Raw genomic sequence first — 19,428 nt, forward strand, 5'->3', positions numbered from 1 at the left:
TTTTTCTGTCTGGGCCTTGGATTCCTCATATAAAGTGAGAGTATTGATTGTATAAAATGACCCTTACGGCCCCTTCTCACTCTGACATTCTAGAATTTTAGAATCATTTCTCTTTCTCCCATTTCCCAGGACTCCCCCCCCCCCCAAAAAAAAAAAAGAATCTGGTTATGAAGCAGTACTGGGCTTTTCCCTTTCTCCTACTGGAGTCTTCAGTGTTGGTGGGTCCTCCAAGTTAGTTGACAAACTTTGCAATGCTTTGGGTAAAACATTGCCAGTTTTGTCTCCAATTACAAAGTTCCTCCCATACTCCATTCTTTAGGATTTGGGGTGACTCCAGAGGCTCCAGTGTTTGACCTTGATTACTACTCACCTCAGGCATAGTTTCTACTCTTTCCCCCTTCCCATCTTGCCTTCCTCTTCAAAATAACATCTATACCAGTAGTGGAAAAATGGAGTTACCTTATATCCAGGAGGGATTAAGACTATAATTGGCCCATCTTATAGCTAGAGAGATAGTAAAGTAATTGATCCAGAGCTTTGGGAGATGGCATTGGTGAGGGTGAAAATAGTTGATCCTTGGCCTGTCCACCTCCTTGCTGTTAACCATTGCTTCCAAACATAATATGATGTGACCAATATCTGCAGCCCCAGTTGACCCCTGCCTTTTGCTGATGCCAAGTCTGGAAACTTTCCTGGTTTTGTGTCCACTTCTCTTTCCTTTTTTCCCCTTCTGACTGGGCTGCATGGAAAACTTTCTAGAATACTAAGAATCTGTGGACCATGATTTGTTAGGCTCAGTATCCTCTTGAATAAAGATGATCATTCTGTTAAGATATTTAGATGTCACTGCCTCCTGATTTTTTCCCTTTAGTACCTATGTAAATAAATGATAGTGACTTGATGTGTGCTTATTTCCATTTTCTTAGCCATTTGTTAACCAGTTGGCTGTGTGCCAACTTCCTCTCCAAAGAACTTGCTTTCTATACCATTGGCATTAAATCAGCCAACCAGTGGATAGAGTGCTGCTATTACTGCCAGAGAGTTTCCTAACTCCTCTGTACTCTACATTCACCTTGAAAGATGCCAAAAATCAGTTGTCACTGATAAAAATAACAGTGATTATCCAATTGTTTTTGCAGAGCCCTTGCTGTTAGAATATGTAAATATCTTTATCATCCTCCTCCACAGATTGAATCTTAATGTACCATTGCAATAGTCAATGGTCTAAAAAGAACTCTTCATGTGAATAGTGACTACCAGGAAATGAGGAGTTAATGTGTAATTGTTTGGGTCCAGGACATGGCATTGACATTGTAATCACCTGAGTCTGTGTTGAAATTTTAAAAATACACAAAATGAATAGTTACTAATGAAAACTTGATCCTAGCTGTCCTATTCCCTGGGGCTCATCCCAAGGAAAGATCATTATTGGAGTATTGGCTCTAGAAGATGATAAGAAATGCCAAATCTCACCCCTTGGATGGTTTATGTGTTTGTGCCCCAACACTTTATCACCTTCTGTTCATGTGGCTTTGAATCAGAGCAAGTTAACTGCCATTTGTGGTTGCAGTGACAATGAAGAGAAGAGGTGAAGGGGAATTTAGTAGCCCTCAGAAGAAGCAGAAGAAAAGAGCCGCTGAGCTTGGTTTGACTCTAAGTTCTACATCTGATGAAGAACCCCCTCCTTTTGGCAATCATGGCCCACAAGGTAAGGCTGGCAGCATGATGTGAAGCCCAACCGTTGGAAATGCTAATGACTGAGCACTGGGTAATTGATAGTCCATTATCTCTTATTGAAAACTGGACCAGTTGTGAAGGAATTAAGTAGTACTGGTTTTTCTGTTTTAAAAAAAATATTTTATTTTTCAGTTATATCGAAAAACAATTCTTAACATTCATTTTGAAAAATATTGAGGTCCAAATTCTCCCTTTCCATCTACCTAATTGAGAAAGCATTGTGAAAGGGAATTCTTTATTCTCTTTGTCTATTTTGAATTAATCAACCAAAAACTTAAATACCTCTACTTAACACTTAAGGCGGTTCCCAAGTCAGTTACTTGGAGAGCTCCACCCTTTTAAATCAACCAGTCAGAAACTTGTGAATCCTTTGGTAAGAGCTTATACCCTCTAGAAGATGAGAGTTGGATCCCATAGGCACTGTCTCCTTGAGCAGTGGTAGGCAATTTGGAAGCTGTGATTGTCCTCTGTGAAGAGGGGAAGGGACAGGAAGTGACATGGTAAAAGGATTATAAAAAGTCCTGAACTTCCTGTCAAGGGGGTCTTTGGCTTGGGAATTGGACTGGGATTTTGGCTCTTGAACTGTTTCTGGTAAGATTGCTCCTGGATCTTCTCCTTTGGAATTCATAGTAGCTGACCCTCCTTTCCTGGCTTCTGGAGAGATTAGGTCGGGAGAAGCCTTACCCTCTTGGAGGAGGCTACATGGGTGGAACCCTGTTAATTTACCACTAGGTCCTCTGGCTGAGGATTATCAAACCCTGCCAGGGTTGCTCTGGATAGACTAAGATATTTTCTCCACCCACTTTTTCCATTTTTCTTCTTTTACTCTTTCCACCTCTTTGTAAATAAACAACTGAAAGTCGTTTTGATTTGAGATATATTTTTAAATTGGCGGCCAGCATATTATTTTAGAATTCTCATATATTTAGTCAAGCCCTAAATTTAATTCCTTACAGCAGGCAGTTTGATGCAGGTTATATGTGTGCAGTCATGCAAAACATTTCCATATTCATGTTGTGAAAGAAAATAGCCCCACAAAAATACAAAAAAAGAGTAAAAATTAGCCTGCTTTATTCACTCCATTCAGATTCTGTCAGTTCTTTCTGTGGAGGTGGATGGCTTTTTTCATCAGAATTCCTTCAGAATTGTCTTGGATTTTTATATTGCTGAGAATAACTAAGTCATTCACAGTTGATCATTCTCCAGTGTTGCTGTTATTGTGTAGTGTTCTGGTTCTTTATTCTGTATCAGTTCATGTAAATCTTTCCAGGTTTTTCCAAATTCCTTCTGCTCATCATTTTTTATAGCATAATAGTATTCCATCACTATCATATATACCACATCTTGTTTAATCATTCTCTAATTGAAGGGAAGGTCATCCCCTCAATTTCAATTTGCCATCACAGAAAGAAAGTTCTATAAATATTTTTAAACTATAACTGTTTTTGTATGTATAGGTCTTTTCTCCTTTCTTTGAACTGTTTGGGATACTAACCTAGAAGTGGTGTTGCTAGATCAAAGGGTATGCACAGTTTGAACATATTTCCAAATTGCTCTCCAGAATGGTTGGCCCAGTTCACAATTCCATCAAGAGTATTTTAATGTCCCAATTTTCCCACATCCCCTCCAACATTTGTTACTATTTTTCTTTCACATTAGCCAATTCGATAGATGTGAGTTGGTATCTCATAGTTCTTTTATTTTGTATTTCACTAATCAATAGTGAGAGCCTTTAAACATTTTTCTTTATTTTATTACAGTAATAATTCTATACATAAGTTTTCCCAGGTTACATGATTCATGTTGTTTCCCTTTCCTCTTCTCTACCATAGTTGACAAGCAGTTCCACTGGGTTTTACATGTATTATCATTTAGTCTTTTTAAAATTATAAAGAGCTTTGATTTCTTCATTTGAGCACTGCCTTTTCATATCCTTTGACCCAGGATTGGAGATTGACATTGCTGACAACAGTTAAGTCATTCATAGTTGATCGTTGTTATTGTGTATAATGTTTCCTTGGTTCTGCTTACTTTACTTTGCATCAGTTTAAGTCTTTTCAAGTTTTTTATGATCATTTTGTTCATTTCCTATGGCACAATAATATATGATCATATACTATGACAGCTGAACTTGTTGTTCTGCCATTCCCCAATTGATGAACATCTTTTCCATTTCTAATTCTTTACTACCACCAAAAGAGCTGCTATAAATATTTTTGTACAAAAATTTTTCCCTTTTTCCCTTTTCTTTTTTCCTTTCTTTGATCTCTTTGAGATACAGACCAAGTAATAGTATAGCTAGGGTCTGCACAGTTTTAGAGCCTGTTGGCCATGGTTTCCCTTTTCTCTCCAGGATGGTTAGTTCAGTTCACAAGTTCACTAAGAATGCATTAATGTCCCAATTTTGTCACTCCCTCTCCAACATTTATCTTTTCCTTTTTTGTCATATTAGCCAGTCTGATAGGTATGAGGTGGTACCTCAGAGTTTGTTTTCATTTGCTTTTCTTTAGTCAATAGTGATCTAGAGCATTTTTTCATATGATTATAGATGGTTTTTATTTTCATCTTGAGAACTGACAATTTTTCAATTGGGGAATAACTTGTATTCTTATAAATTTGACTTAGTTTTCTTTATATTTGAGAAACGAGGCCTTTGTCAGAGGTAATTGCTATAAAAATTTTTCCAGTTTTTTGTTTCCCTTCTAATCTTGGTTGCTTTTTTTTTGTTTTGTGTATAAAAACTTTAAAATTTAATGTAATCAAAATTATCCAGTCTAATAATATTCTCAGTGTCTTGATTCGTAAGTTCTTTTATCCGTAGGTCTGACAGGTAAAATGTTCTGTTTCCCTGATTTGCTTATGGGCTAATCCTTTATTTTTAAATCATGTTCTATTTTGACTTTATCTTGGTATGTGGTGTGAGATGTTGGTTTGTGCCCAGTTTCTGTCATGCTGTTTTCTAGTTTTCCTAGCAGTTTTTTGGTTTGTAATTGTGTTAATATAAGTTCTAGGTTTGTCTCAGCAGATAGACTCCCAAGAGTTTTATATTATTTACAGTTATTTATTTATTTAAATTCTTACCTTCCATCTTAGAATCAATACTGTGTATCAGTTCCAAGGCAGAAGAGTGGTAAGGGCAAGGCAGTGGGGGTTAAGTGACTTGCCCAGGGTCACTGTTTACAGTTATTTTAAATGGAATCTTAAATCTCTATCTCTTGCCATTGGACTTTGTTGGATATTATAGAAATGCTTGGTGATTTATATGGGTTTAATTTTATATCCTGCAAGTTTGCTAAAGTCAATTATTTCAACTAGTTTTTTAGTTGATTCTTTACGATTCTTCAATTATATCATCATCTGCAAAGTGTAATAGTTGTGTTTCCTCATTGCCTGCTCTAATTCCTTCAGTTTCTTTTTCTTACTGCTTTAGCTAACATTGCTAATATGATATTGAATAATGGTGGTGATAATAGGCATGTTCCCTTTCACCTCTGACCTTGTTGGCAAAGCTTGTTTATCTCAGTTACAGGTAATGCATGCTGATTATTTTATATAAATAGTGTTTATTAGTTTAAAGAAAGCTCCATTTATTCCTATGTTTCTAGTGTTTTTAATAGGAATGAGTGTTGTATTTTGTCAAAAGCTTTTTCTGTGTCTATTGAGATAATCACATGGTTTTGTTGTTTTTGTTATTGTGGTCAATTATGCTGATAGTTTTCTTAATATTGAACCAGTTCTACATTTCTGTTATAAATCCCACCTGGTTATATAGTGTATGTTCTTTTTGATATATTGTTGTAATCTCCTTGCTAGTATTTTCTTTAAAATTTTTGCACCAATATTCGTTAGGGAAAATAGTCTGTAGATGTCTTTCTCTATTTTTGCTGTTCTTGATTTAGGTATCAGCACCATATTTGTATCATAACATAAATTTGGTAGAATTCCTTCTTTGTCTATTTTCTCAAATAGTTTATATAGTTTTGGAGTTGTTTTTTAAATGTTTTGTAGCATTCATTTGTAAATTCACCTATTCCTGGGAGTTTTTTCTTAAGGAGTTCATTTGTAACAGTTAAAATTATAGTTGAGACTGAAAAAAAACTAAATTTAAATGGTCGCCTAGGGAAATCCCAAATAATAAAATACTCAAGTCAGCTGCCAAATTTTTATGGTGATTTAATTGCAATAGGCAGAAGAAAATATTAGAAGGAGAGAGAGAGGGAGAGAAGGAAAGAGGGAGAGCAGGAAAGGAGTTTAACTCAGAACCACTCTGACTCGGGCTGAGCCAAAGTGGGCGTTAAGGCTTTGGAGAGCCAAGGCAGGGAAAGGGGTCAGTCCTTATCACTCACGTGACCAGTCTGAAGGAAAATAGTCTGCAGGGCTCCTCCAACCTCAGGCTCCAGGATCCATCTGAACTCTAGCCCTCCTCACAGGAAGTCCGGAGAACTCCAGAGGCTGTTCTCTACCTCACTTCCTACATCTCACATGTGCCAATCGTGGCTCAAGCTTGACTTAGGACCACCCAGAGGTCTGTCCTTTTTTTTGCACATGTCTTTTGAAGGCCATATTCTCAAATAATTAAATCTTGAGTTTGCTGCAGCCCTTCCTAATCTTGTTACACTGAGTAGGGTGGAGAATGTAGTTTCTAAGACCTGATTCTGTTATTCCAAGTATCTCTATTGTTATTGATCAGGAAATAGCTAAATCTGATCTTCTAAAAGAATGGTCGGAATAGGGTGGAGTAGTTTTGAAATTCACACATTGATGGCTTTTTCAATTTCTTTTTCTAAGATGGGGTTATGTAAATATTTTATTTCCTCTAATATTAATCTGGGCAATTTATATTTTTGTGAATATTCATCCATTTCACTTAGATTGTCAGATTTATTGGAATATGATTGGGTGTACACTTGTTTTAATTTCTTCTTCATTGGTGTTGTTTTCATTTTTGATACTGCTATTTTTTTCCTTTCTTTTTAAAAAACAAATTAACTAATGATTTATTGTATTGGTTATTTTCCATTTCCTGTTGCCATTCTCTTGATGGAAGTTTGGTATTACTTATATGTCTGAGTTGAAAGATATTCAAGAATTATTTCTGTTATGTAAAAATTTGTTGTTTCTGTTGGGGACACACTTTTGCTATCTTGGACTGCCCCAAGGTAGTGATGAGCACTGAGAATTTTGCATAAAACCAGGCCTTCATAGCTATTGATGATCCTGGGGCCATTTTCTAGGAAAAAAGAGGGTTAGCTTCTGGCATCTGGCATCCTTCTGGCCAGCTTCTAACATTTATTTTCCTATTTCCCCAGTAGCTACAGTTAAAAGCAGTAAACAGTATTAGAGCAGTAATATATTCATTGTTTGCATTTAGTTCAAAGTACCTCACTGATCTGCTTGGAACCATTCTTGCTTTGCCCATTTTTAGGGTTGTAGAAATTTACAGCATCCATTTTCTTTGTGAATTTTACAGAGTCTGGATATCTCTCAAATACCAAGCAAATTAGGAAACCTATTTGCATTAAGTTTCTCTTGCCAATTGCTTCATGTTTTGGATCTTCTCTGAATCATTGGTAAACTGGAATGAAATTTGGTAACAGATTGGTGACTAAAAGGGTGTGACATACCAGTTGAGGGTGGTAGAAAATACAGTTTACTAACAAGTGGTAGGCCAATTGAGGGGCAGTTTCACATCAGATGTTACTGAGAAGCTGGTCCAGAGAGGAGAAACTTGACAGGCGGTAAAAATAATAAAGCAGTTGGTATGGCCATGGTCCAGGCTCAAAGAGAATGTTTCTCTTGTTTTTTTCGTAATGTGTATCAGCTAGATGTGTGTGCCATTCGTGCTATCAAGATAATTTCAGGATAAGTGAGAACAGGCTCTTTATATTGCAGCTGGCACTGATAAATGGGGAAAGAAAAAGTCTTTGTGTCTCTGGTTTGTCTTATAGATAATTTAGGAGAGGGAAATTTTGCCTCTTTCCCAGAAGTTAGTGATGATATTTAGACTTACTGTTTTTGGATGGTAGGAAGAGGCTTAGTCCAGGTTGGCAGGATTCTGAAACATAGCTGAAACAGAAGTGGCATTTCCCATTTTGACACAAAGTACATATTTTTTCTGTTTTTTGGCAATATTAAAGAACCTCTAAGTTTAAGGCTTCTAAACATGTAATTATCAATTGAGATTTTTTTCTTCTTAATTTTTCTCCATAAATTTGGGCTTCTGGGAAGTAGCATCTTGTGCTATAGATCAGAATTGGACCTTCCTTCTGTGTATATAGAAGGGTTCAAAGGTGACTTAGTGGGGCAGGTGGTGGGGCCCTTTTCAGAATGCCCATGGCCACCAGTTGGCTGCTTCATTTGCAGAAAACAGGACAGGTGTCAAAATCTTCTTACTATAAGATATGAAAATCAAAGAAAAGATTTGCCCTAGAATGTACCATGCCAAACATTCTTTCCATTTCTGTAGTGAGTTTTAGTTTGCTACTGTTGCACTTGGAGAAATGAAAACCACTTGAGTGATGTAGCCTGGCTTCTTCCAGGGGGAGAAATAACATAGTGATACCTTTCCATGGGGAGCTCTCAAGTGTTTAACACACTTTATATTTTTACACAAATCAATTTCAATATGTGCCTTAAGATTTTCAACACATATTGACTTTGAAGGTTCTTCTTGTACATTTGTTGTATGCTGATAATGCCCGCCAGAAAGCACACATCTCATCTGTGTATGATAGTGTGCATGCAAGTGTAGGACATTTACATGAATTTTTGTTTCAATCTTAGTTCTTCAGCCAGTTCCAACTGGACATGCTATTTAGGTGTATATGTTTTTGAGGTATGCCCTTTGGAACTTACTAATGAAGCAGCGATAGCACCAGATTAGTTTCCTCTTAGGCAAAAGACATGATAGAAAGAGAGATCTCTTTCTATATGAAGTGTAAACTTCTGATCTTCATGGAGAGCTTTTAAGCTTTTAAGATATTTTCAAATTTACTCCTTGTAAATTTGCTCTGAAATATAATGTCCCTCTGGGGTAAAGATAAGACAAATAGACTTTATCATATGGGATCTAGAACCCTGAAATTCTTGCCCCTTGTTCTAGTGATATCCCTTCAGTTGCTCTCTTTCATTATGTCCCCATTGAATATGGGCTTCTGTCTGTCCCATTTTCAGCAACTTCAGATTATGATGGCATCTTCACTTTCACCTGATAACCCCTGTCTTTGCCCCCTTTCCCCAGTCAGATTTAGTTCCTTCCTAAGTCGGTTATTTTCCCTGAAACTATTGCTTTCTTGTCAGCCCAGATTCATGACCTTAATCAAAAACTTCCCTTATTGGTATCTGTTTAAATTGCTTTAATGAGATGCTATTTGTCTAGTGTGCAGGAGAAATTGAGTCTTTGAGCAGGAATGACTGTATTCCATGGTGATTATAAGCTAGGATGTGACGTTTATTAAAATCCATAATTTGCTTTTTTCTATCTGTGTGCTGTTCACCTTGGTGATTATTAGTTGTAGGAGGAGTTGCCCTTTCTTTTGAGTTGTTGCTGTAATTTTTATTCCTGGGATTTCTGCCATCCCACTTCATTGCTCAGTAAAAGAACTTGCTAGGAAAGCTCTGCCTCTTCTTTAAAGGTAACCTGTCTCTTTCTCCATAAAGCCCAAAGAGTAATGGATTCTTCGAAGTAGAGAAGAAATGATCTTAAATGAAAATTCTAAATAATAAAAAAAAAAAACTGATAAGTTATATAATAGGTGAGCTCTTGGAGAGGTAGATGAGCCTGTCAGCTTACTCTGACAAGTTCTTAACAAAATTAATGATTTTAATATACCAACCTTATCACTCCTGTTAATTGATATCCTCATTACCGAGTTGTCTATTTGAAGTGTTTGTTTAATTGTTATCAAGTCTAGTAGACTAAACCTTATCTCAGTTTGGCTACAGCCATGGTACTTGTCAGTCCCTGTGACACTTATTTTGCATGTTGTTCTAATTTCCTGTCTAGCCTTTAGGAACTTGGAACATCTCTGTCTTATTTGGCTTGGCAATACTGGCTTGAGTCAGTTTTCTTTGTTGTAGTACTTCAAACAATTAATTTTTTCCCCTATAACTCTTACCTTCTGTCTTTTTTTAAACCCTTACTTTCCATCTTAGCATCAATAATGTGTATTGGTTCCAAGACAGAAGAGTAGTAAGGGCTAGGCAATGAGTGTAAAGTAAAAATGGTAATCATGTGGTTTCTAATCATTCTTGTTAATTAATCCAATTAATTTGATAAGGCACAACTGTTGATTTTATGATAAGAAATAGACCTAGTTATTAGTTAATTGAATAACTGAGTATAAGATATAACAACAACCAATCATAAGGAAAAATATTCAACAGTTACAATCATGGTATGAATTGTAGGAATAAAATTAATCTTGGAATATTCTTGTAAACAACTTTTCAACTACCTTACAATATATGCTTGATTCAGAGCATTTTGGCTTCAGTATCTAGGGGTATGTCATCAGCATCAGTGAACATGTCATATGTGTCATGGGGCAAAAGGGATACCTTACTACAATACCTGAAATGGGGACATTCATCCATACCTTTCTCTTTCTGTGGCTTTATTATGGTTTCATGATACCTTAGGTCATTAACCGTGTCAATGACCCTGCTAACATTTAAGGAGGAGGGAGGAGCATCTGTTTTACTTCTCCCAAGGAAAAGAAAATTTTACTTATTATACCATTTGCAACACCATTTCTACTCCTTGTGTATAATATAAATATCTGTCAGATGTAATACTCAGAGTCTCAGACCATGCTGGTGTGTCTGTATAGACCCTGACTGTTGTGATATGCATCTTTCATAAAGTTATTTTGCTAAGAAGATCTGTGCCTGGTCTTTTTCTTAACACTAGGCAGTTGGGATTAAGTGACTTGTCCAGGGTCACACAGCAAGCAAGCATCTGAAGCCACATTTGAACCCAGGACCTGCTATCTACAGACCTGGCTCATTATTTGCAGTGCTAGAGGTGGAGTCAAGATGGTGGCTTCGAAGCAGCAAAAGTTGATTCCTCTATGAAAACCCTTCCACACCAATAAAAAACAAAGCATTTCAAGGGGGACAAAATAACAAATCCAACAAGAAGACAGAGCTGCAGGACTCTGCTGCTTGATTCAACTTAAAAGGTACACAGAGAAGGTTGAATTCTCAGGTTTAAGGAAAAGAAAGAAGGAAGGTCTCAGGGCCCCTCCCCCACCTACTGTGCTGAGAGCTGGGCAGAGCTTGGGATCTCAGGGCAAAGGCTCCAACAGTGACAGAGTGTCTTGCTACCACAACTACAAAGAAGCTCAGAGCTCTGACCACAGTGGGCAAGGAGGCAGCTGGAGGAGAGAAGAGGAGATGAGGGCAGGCTGGTTGCAACCTTCAGCCACCACACCTCCATCTTGGGCCTCTGCTTCTGGAAGTTTTGGCCTCAGGGGGCACATCTAGCTCTGCAGATCAGCTCAACTGGCTTAATCCAATTTATTAATAGTGCAGAGAAGAAGCCTTCAGATAGCATAAGGGCTCAGTCTCAAGGAGCTGGCAGAAAAACAGAGGAGCAAGAGTGCAGAGTGGGCCATGGGTCTCTCCTGCTCAATCCCAACCTGAAAGGTATGCAGATAAAATTGAATTCTCAGATATAAGGGAAAGATCCAACACCCCTCCCCCACCTAATGAACTGAGACCCACAGTAGGAATCCCGTTGACTGGAATCCCAGTGTGAAGATTGCAACCATGATGTAGTACTTTTGTACCACCACTGGAAGCTCAGGGCTCTGACCGAGCAGCTGGCAGAAAGGAGTAGAGAAGAGGACCAAGGGTAACTACCTTCAGCCTCCACACCTTCACTTTCACCTTCAGCCTCTGCTGGCAGCTGGGGTAGATCTCCCCTCAGGGCACATTACTACCATTGGTCAGCTCCATCAGCCTTAATCCAGTTAATCAGTTGAGCAGAGAAGAAGCCCTTTTAGAAAAGCCCAAACTCACAGATCCAGCAAACAGGAGCAAGAATACAGCTAATAAGAAGGGGGAGGGGGGGGGAAGAAGCAAAAAATATGAGTAAACAACAGAAAAAGAAAAAGATTACAATTGACAGATTCTGTACAGGTAATGAACAAAGAACAAATAGAACAGATGAGGACCAAGGAACACCAAGCAAAAACTCAGGGTCTCAGGCTCTGGAAGAATTCAAAACATAGTTCAAAAAACAATTAAGAGAGGTTGAATAAAATTGGGAAAAGAACTTAAAAAGTAAAATAGGTCATCTGGAAACAGAGGCACATGAACTAGAATAAGAAAATAGTGTTTTAAAAGCCAGAATTGATCAGCTTGAAATTGAGGCAAAGAAAGTAAAAGATAAAAACATTGACTTACAAAGAAAAATAGATCAAAAGGAAAAGGAGGTTCAAAAAGTCAAGGATGAAATTCCGTCTTTAAAAATTAGAATTGAACAATTAGAAGCAAATGACTTTATAAGGCAGCAAGAATCTATGAAACAAAATCAAAAGAATGAAAAAATTGAGGAAACTATGAAACACCTCATTGATAAAACACAGACCTGGAAAACAGATACAGGAGAGACAATTTAAGAATTTTTGGACTACCAGAAAATCATGTCCAAAGAAAAAGCCTAGGCATTATTCTACAGGAAATTATCCAAGAAAACTGCCCTGATACTCTTGAATAAGAGGGTAAATTAGAGATTAAAAGAATCCATAGATCACCTCCTGCATTAAATCTCCAATTGACAACACCTAGGAATGTTATAGCCAAGTTCAAGAACTTCCAAAACAAGCTTTTAAAAAGAAACAATTCAGATATCATGGAGCCACAGTCAGGATTACATAGGACCTGGCTGCATCCACATTGAAGGATGGGAAGGCATGGAATATAATATTCCAGAAAGCAAGGGAACTGGCTCTACAACCAAGAATCAACTACCCAGCAAAATTGACTATATTCTTGCAGGGGGAAATATGATCAGTTAATAAGGTAGATTTCCAAGCATTCCTAAAGAAAAGGCCATATTTAAGCAGAAAATTTGATGCCCAAATACAGAACTCAAGAGAATCTCCAAAAGGTAATTAAGAAAGGAAAAGGAAATTTAAGGGATCTAATAAGTTCAAATGATTTGTATTCCTATATGAAAAGATGATATTCATAACTCTTTTTTTTTTTAATATATTTTATTTGATCATTTCCAAGCATTATTCGTTAAAGACATAGATCATTTTCTTTTCCTCCCCCCCACCCCCCATAGCCGACGCGTAAGTCCACTGGGCATTAGATGTTTTCTTGATTTGAACCCATTGCTTTGTTGATAGTATTTGCATTAGAGTGTTCATTTAAAGTCTATCCTCTGTCATGTCCCCTCAACCTCTGTATTCAGGCAGTTGCTTTTTCTCGGTGTTTCCACTCCCATAGTTTATCCTTTGCTTATGAATGGTGTTTTTTTTTCTCCTGGATCCCTGAAAGTTGTTCAGGGACATTACACCGCCCCTAATGGAGGAGTCCATTACGTTCGATTATACCACAGTGTATTAGTCTCTGTGTACAATGTTCTCCTGGTTCTGCTCCTCTCGCTCTGCATCACTTCCTGGAGGTTGTTCCAGTCTCCATGGAACTTCTCCACTTTATTATTCCTTTGAGCACAATAGTATTCCATCACCAACATATACCACAGTTTGTTCAGCCATTCCCCAATTGATGGGCATCCCCTCGTTTTCCAGTTTTGGGCCACCACAAAGAGCGCAGCTATGAATATTTTTGTACAAGTCTTTGTGTCCATTATCTCTTTGGGGTACAGACCCAGCAGTGCTATGGCTGGGTCAAAGGGTAGATATTCTTTTGTTGCCCTTTGGGCATAGTTCCAAATTGCCCTCCAGAATGGTTGGATCAGTTCACAACTCCACCAGCAATGAATTAATGTCCCTACTTTGCCACATCCCCTCCAGCATTCATTACTTTCCTTTGCTGTTATGTTAGCCAATCTGCTAGGTGTGAGGTGATACCTCAGAGTTGTTTTGATTTGCATCTCTCTGATTATAAGAGATGTAGAACACTTCTTCATGTGCTTGTTAATAGTTTTGATTTCTTTATCTGAGAACTGCCTATCCATTTCCCTTGCCCATTTATCAATTGGAGAATGGCTTGATTTTTTGTACAATTGATTTAGCTCATTATAAATATGAGTAATTAAACCTTTGTCAGAGGTTTCTATGAAGATTTTTTCCCAATTTGTTGTTTCCCTTCTGATTTTAGTTATATTGGTTTTGTTTGTACAAAAGCTTTTTAGTTTGATGTAGTCAAAATTATTTATTTTACATTTTGTGATTCTTTCTATATCTTGCTTGGTTTTAAAGCCTTTCCCCTCCCAAAGGTCTGACATGTATACTATTCTGTGTTTACCCAATTTACTTATGGTTTCCTTCTTTATGTTTAAGTCACTCACCCATTTTGAATTTATCTTGGTGTAGGGTGTGAGGTGTTGATCTATTCCTAGTCTCTCCCACACTGTCTTCCAATTTTCCCAGCAGTTTTTATCGAATAGTGGATTTTTGTCCCAAAAGCTGGGATCTTTGGGTTTATCGTATACTGTCTTGCTGAGGTCGTTTTCCCCCAGTCTATTCCACTGATCTTCCTTTCTGTTTCTTAGCCAGTACCAAATTGTTTTGATGACTGCTGCTTTGTAATATAGTTTGAGGTCTGGGACTGCAAGGCCCCCATCATATGTGTTTTTTTTCATTATTTCCCTGGATATCCTTGATCTTTTGTTCTTCCAAATGAACTTTGTTATGGTTTTTTCTAAATCAGTGAAGAAGTATTTTGGTAGTTCAATGGGTATGGCACTAAATAGATAAATAAGTTTGGGTAGGATGGTCATTTTTATTATATTGGCTCGTCCTATCCATGAGCAGTTAATGTTTTTCCAATTGTTCAAGTCTAGTTTTAGTTGTGTGGCGAGTGTTTTGTAGTTATGTTCATATAGTTCCTGTGTTTGTCTTGGGAGATAGATTCCTAGGTATTTTATTTTGTCTAAGGTGATTTTGAATGGGATTTCTCTTTCTAGTTCTTGCTGCTGAGCTGTGTTGGAGATATATAGAAAAGCTGATGATTTATGTGGGTTTATTTTGTATCCTGCAACTTTGCTAAAGTTGTTGATTATTTCAATTAGCTTTTTGGTTGAATCTCTAGGATTCTTTAAGTAGACCATCATGTCATCCGCAAAGAGTGATAACTTGGTCTCCTCCTTGCCTATTCTGATACCTTCAATTTCTTTATCTTCTCTAATTGCTACTGCTAGTGTTTCTAGTACAATGTCAAATAGTAGAGGTGATAATGGGCATCCTTGTTTCACTCCTGATCTTATTGGGAATGCATCTAGTTTATCCCCATTGCAGATGATATTAGCTGTTGGTTTTAGATATATACTGTTTATTATTTTTAGGAATGACCCTTCTATTCCTATGCTTTCTAGTGTTTTTAATAGGAATGGGTGTTGTATTTTATCAAAGGCTTTTTCTGCATCTATTGAGATAATCATGTGGTTCTTGCTAGTTTGCTTGTTGATGTGGTCAATTATGTGGATGGTTTTCCTAATGTTGAACCAGCCCTGCATCCCTGGTATGAATCCTACTTGATCATTGTGAATGATCCTTCTGATCACTTGCTGGAGTCTTTTTGCTAGTATCCTATTTAAAATTTTTGCATCTATATTCATTAGGGAGATTGGTCTATAGTTTTCTTTCTCTGTTTTTGACCTGCCTGGTTTTGGAATCAGTACCATGTTTGTGTCGTAAAAGGAGTTTGGTAGAACTCCCTCTTTGCTTATTATGTCAAATAGTTTGTATAGTATTGGGGTTAACTGTTCTCTGAATGTTTGATAGAATTCACAGGTGAATCCATCAGGCCCTGGGGATTTTTTCTTAGGAAGTTCTTTGATGGCTTGATGGATTTCAATTTCTGATATGGGATTATTTAAGAATTCTATTTCCTCTTCTGTTAGTCTAGGCAGTTTGTATTTTTGTATATATTCATCCATTTCTCCTAAATTGGTGTATTTATTGCCATATAATTGGGCAAAGTAATTTCTAATGATTGCCTTAATTTCCTCCTCATTGGAGGTGCTGTCCCCCTTTTCATCTTTAATGCTGTGAATTTGCTTTTCTTCCTTCCTTTTTTTAATTAGATTGACCAGTACTTTGTCTATTTTGTTTGTTTTTTCAAAGTACCAGCTTCTTGTCTTATTTATTAAATCAATAGTTCTATCACTTTCGATTTTATTAATTTCTCCCTTAATTTTTAGGATTTCTAATTTGGTTTTCTCCTGGGGGTTTTTAATTTGATCGCTTTCGAGTTTTTTCAATTGCATTTCCAATTGATTGATCTCTGCTCTCCCTTGTTTGTTAATATGAGCTTTCAGGGATATGAATTTGCCTCTGATTACTGCTTTGGCTGCATCCCAAAAGGTTTGAAAGGATGTTTCGCCATTGTCATTTTCCTTGATGAAATTATTAATTGTTTCTATGATTTCTTCTTTAGCTAAACGGTTTTGGAGTATCATATTGTTTAATTTCCAATTGGTTTTAGATTTGGTTTTCCATGTACCATTACTAATCATTATTTTTATTGCCTTGTGATCTGAGAAGGCTGCATTCATTATTTCTGCTTTTTTGCATTTGTGTGCTATGTTTCTGTGACCTAATGTATGGTCAATTTTTGTGAATGTGCCATGTGGTGCTGAGAAGAAGGTGTATTCCTTTTTATCCCTATTTATTTTTCTCCATATGTCTATTAATTCTAATTTTTCTAAGATTTCATTCACTTCTTTTACCTCTTTCTTATTTATTTTTTGATTCGATTTATCTAAATTTGATAATGGTTGGTTTAAGTCTCCCACTAGTATGGTTTTATTGTCTATTTCTTCCTTCAATTCTCCTAGTTTCTCCATTAGAAATTTGGGTGCTATATTATTTGGTGCATACATGTTGATTAATGATATTTCCTCATTGTCTAGAGTCCCTTTTAACAAAATATAATTACCTTCCCTATCCCTTTTGATCAGGTCTATTTTTGCATTGGCTTTATCAGATATCATGATTACCACTCCTGCCTTCTTTCTATCAGTTGAGGCCCAGAAGGTCTTACTCCATCCTTTAATTCTGACCTTGTGGGTGTCAACCCGCCTCATGTGTGTTTCTTGAAGACAACATATGGTAGGGTTTTGGATTCTAATCCATTCTGCTATTCGTCTACGTTTTATGGGTGAGTTCATCCCATTCACGTTCAAAGTTATGATTGTCATTTGTGGACTCCCTGGCATTTTGATTGCCTTCCCTAATTCTAACCTTTTCTTCTTCGGCTCTACCTTTTAGTCCAGTGATTTACTTTGAATCAGTCCCCCTTGTCCCCTCCCTTGATGTTTCCCTTTTTAGTCCCTCCCTTTTTGTTCCCTCCCCCTCCCCCCTCTCTTTCCCTCCCTTTTTGTTCTCCCTCTCCCCCTCCCCCCCTTGGTTTTCCCTTCTCCTTACCCTTGTTGGGTAAGATAGAATTCAAGATCCCAATGGATCTGGATGTTTTTCCCTCTCAGAGTTGATTTCCCTGAGATTGAGGTTTAAGTAAGCCCCCCCCCCCCTCTTCCTCTCCTTCTTATAGGAGTTTTCTTCCCCTCCCCTTCCCCTGTGAATCTTTGTGTGAGAACCATTATTCTATTTGGTCTTTCTTTACCCCCTATTTATACATTACATTTTCCCCACATATTAGTATACATAGGTTGATATAAATGTAGTCCTTATAGAAGAGAGTTTGAGTAAAAGAAGATAACATTTTTCCCCTTTCCTTAATATTTACCTTTTCAGGTATTCCTTGCTCTTGGATTTTCGGTATCAAACTTTCCACAGAGCTCTGGTCTTTTCTTTGCAAAAAGTTGGAAGTCTTCTATTTTGTTGAATGCCCATACTCTCCCTTGGAAGTATATAGTCAGTTTTGCTGGGTAGCTGATTCTTGGTTGGAGACCCAGCTCTCTTGCCTTTCTGAAGATCATGTTCCATGCCTTACGATCATTCAGCGTAGAACTTGCAAGGTCTTGTGTGACCCTGATTGGCATTCCTTTATATCTAAATTGTCTTTTTCTGGCTTCCTGTAGGATTTTTTCTTTTGTTTGATAGCTTTGGAATTTGGCAATTACATTCCTGGGAGTTGTCTTTTGGGGGTTTAGTGTAGAAGGTGTTCTGTGAGCTCTGTCAGTGGCTGTATTGCCCCCTTGTTCTAGAATCTCTGGGCAATTTTCTTTGATTATATCTTGTATCACCATGTCCAGTTTGGTGTTTATTTCTGGCTTTTCTGGGAGTCCAATTATTCTTAAATTTTCTCTTCTCCCCCTGTTTTCCAGATCTATCACCTTGTCGGTGAGATATTTTATGTTCTCTTCTAATTTCTTGGTGTTTTGGCTTTGCTTTATTAGTTCTTGCTTTAAAGCCTGGTTTTCTTTTACAGTTTGGTCAAACTGGTTTTGTAGATGCGTGAATTTCTTTTGCATCATTTCCCACTTTTCCTCCCAGAGGGCTTCCATCTTTTTGGTCCTTTCTGATTCAAATTCTTCATGGGTTTGTGGAGAGTTTCTATTTCCTTTGGAAGATTTTGGAGAATTTTCTTGTATATCTTCTTCTATCTGCTCTGTATTTTGTATTTTGGCTCCATAGAATGTGTCCAGAGTCGCCCCTTTCTTCTTATTTTTCTTGGTATTTTGGGGCTTCTGTGCTTCTGTGGAGTTTGTCATCTCTGAACGTGGAGGATTGGCTTTTCTTGTCTCTGTCTGGTGTTCAGAGGCAGTCCTGGGCAGATGTTGGTTCTATGAGTTTTCCCTGGGTTAAACTGAATATGCCTCACTGGAACTGGAATGGAAGGGTCGGACCACGAGGCCACACTCTCCCCCTGGCTCGATTTCCGGAAGTTGCCTTCAGAATCCCTGGCCGTGAGGCTGTTTCGTGGGCCTGCGGGGGGATGGGCTGCCGCTTCCCCAAGCTCCGAGAGCACAGACTTTCACTGAGACTTGGATAGCAGGATCCAGCCCGTGAGGCTGTCTTGCCCGCCCTGAGGGTTGCTGTTGTTTTGACCAGCTCTCTGCAGCGGAGGCCCCAGGCAGTAACTTTCACCCGGACTGGGACTTGGGTAGAAGACCCTGAGGGTTGTTGTTCCTCAGACCCTGCTCTCTGAGCCCGGCGCGGCTGCCGCTTCCGGGAGCCTTGGACTCTGCGCTCCTACCCCTGACGTCCGAGTGATCTCGGGTTCTGGCTTTTAAGGGGAGCCGTACCTTTTGAACCTGGTCCAGGTCCAGGAGGAGGGTTCCCAGGGTCTGTGCTGTTGATCGTTTTGAATTTCGGCGCCTTAGGAGCTTCTAGTTTGAGATCGGTCGGGAAGGGTTTTCCGGAGATCTGAACTTCAGCTTTCTCTAAGCCGCCATCTTAACCGGAAGTCCGATATTCATAACTCTTAAAAATTGTTATTATCATTGGGGTAGCTAGAAGAAGTATACCTAGAGGTTATAGTGATAAATGATACAGGATGATATGTCAAAAAATATATTAAAAACTATAGGGGTAATAAAGAGGATAATACTAAGAGAAAGCAAAGGGCATGGGGGAGAGAAGACCAATA

The 19,428-nt window shown here is 37.9% G+C and overlaps 1 protein-coding gene across 2 annotated transcripts in view; it reads left to right on the forward strand.

The window, feature by feature from the left end:
* CMTR1 (cap methyltransferase 1) overlaps nt 1-19,428 on the forward strand; it is a 74,032-nt gene that overhangs the window by 928 nt on the left and 53,676 nt on the right. For both annotated transcript variants that reach the window (XM_001379166.5, XM_016431030.2), the window contains exon 2: nt 1,571-1,708. In XM_001379166.5, coding sequence (XP_001379203.2) covers nt 1,576-1,708 — 133 coding nt within the window. In that variant the 5' untranslated portion in view covers nt 1,571-1,575. The remainder of the gene's footprint in view (nt 1-1,570; nt 1,709-19,428) is intronic.

The sequence above is a fragment of the Monodelphis domestica genome, chromosome 2 (genome assembly GCF_027887165.1).
Source record: "Monodelphis domestica isolate mMonDom1 chromosome 2, mMonDom1.pri, whole genome shotgun sequence".
In the NCBI taxonomy this organism is placed as follows: domain Eukaryota; kingdom Metazoa; phylum Chordata; class Mammalia; order Didelphimorphia; family Didelphidae; genus Monodelphis; species Monodelphis domestica.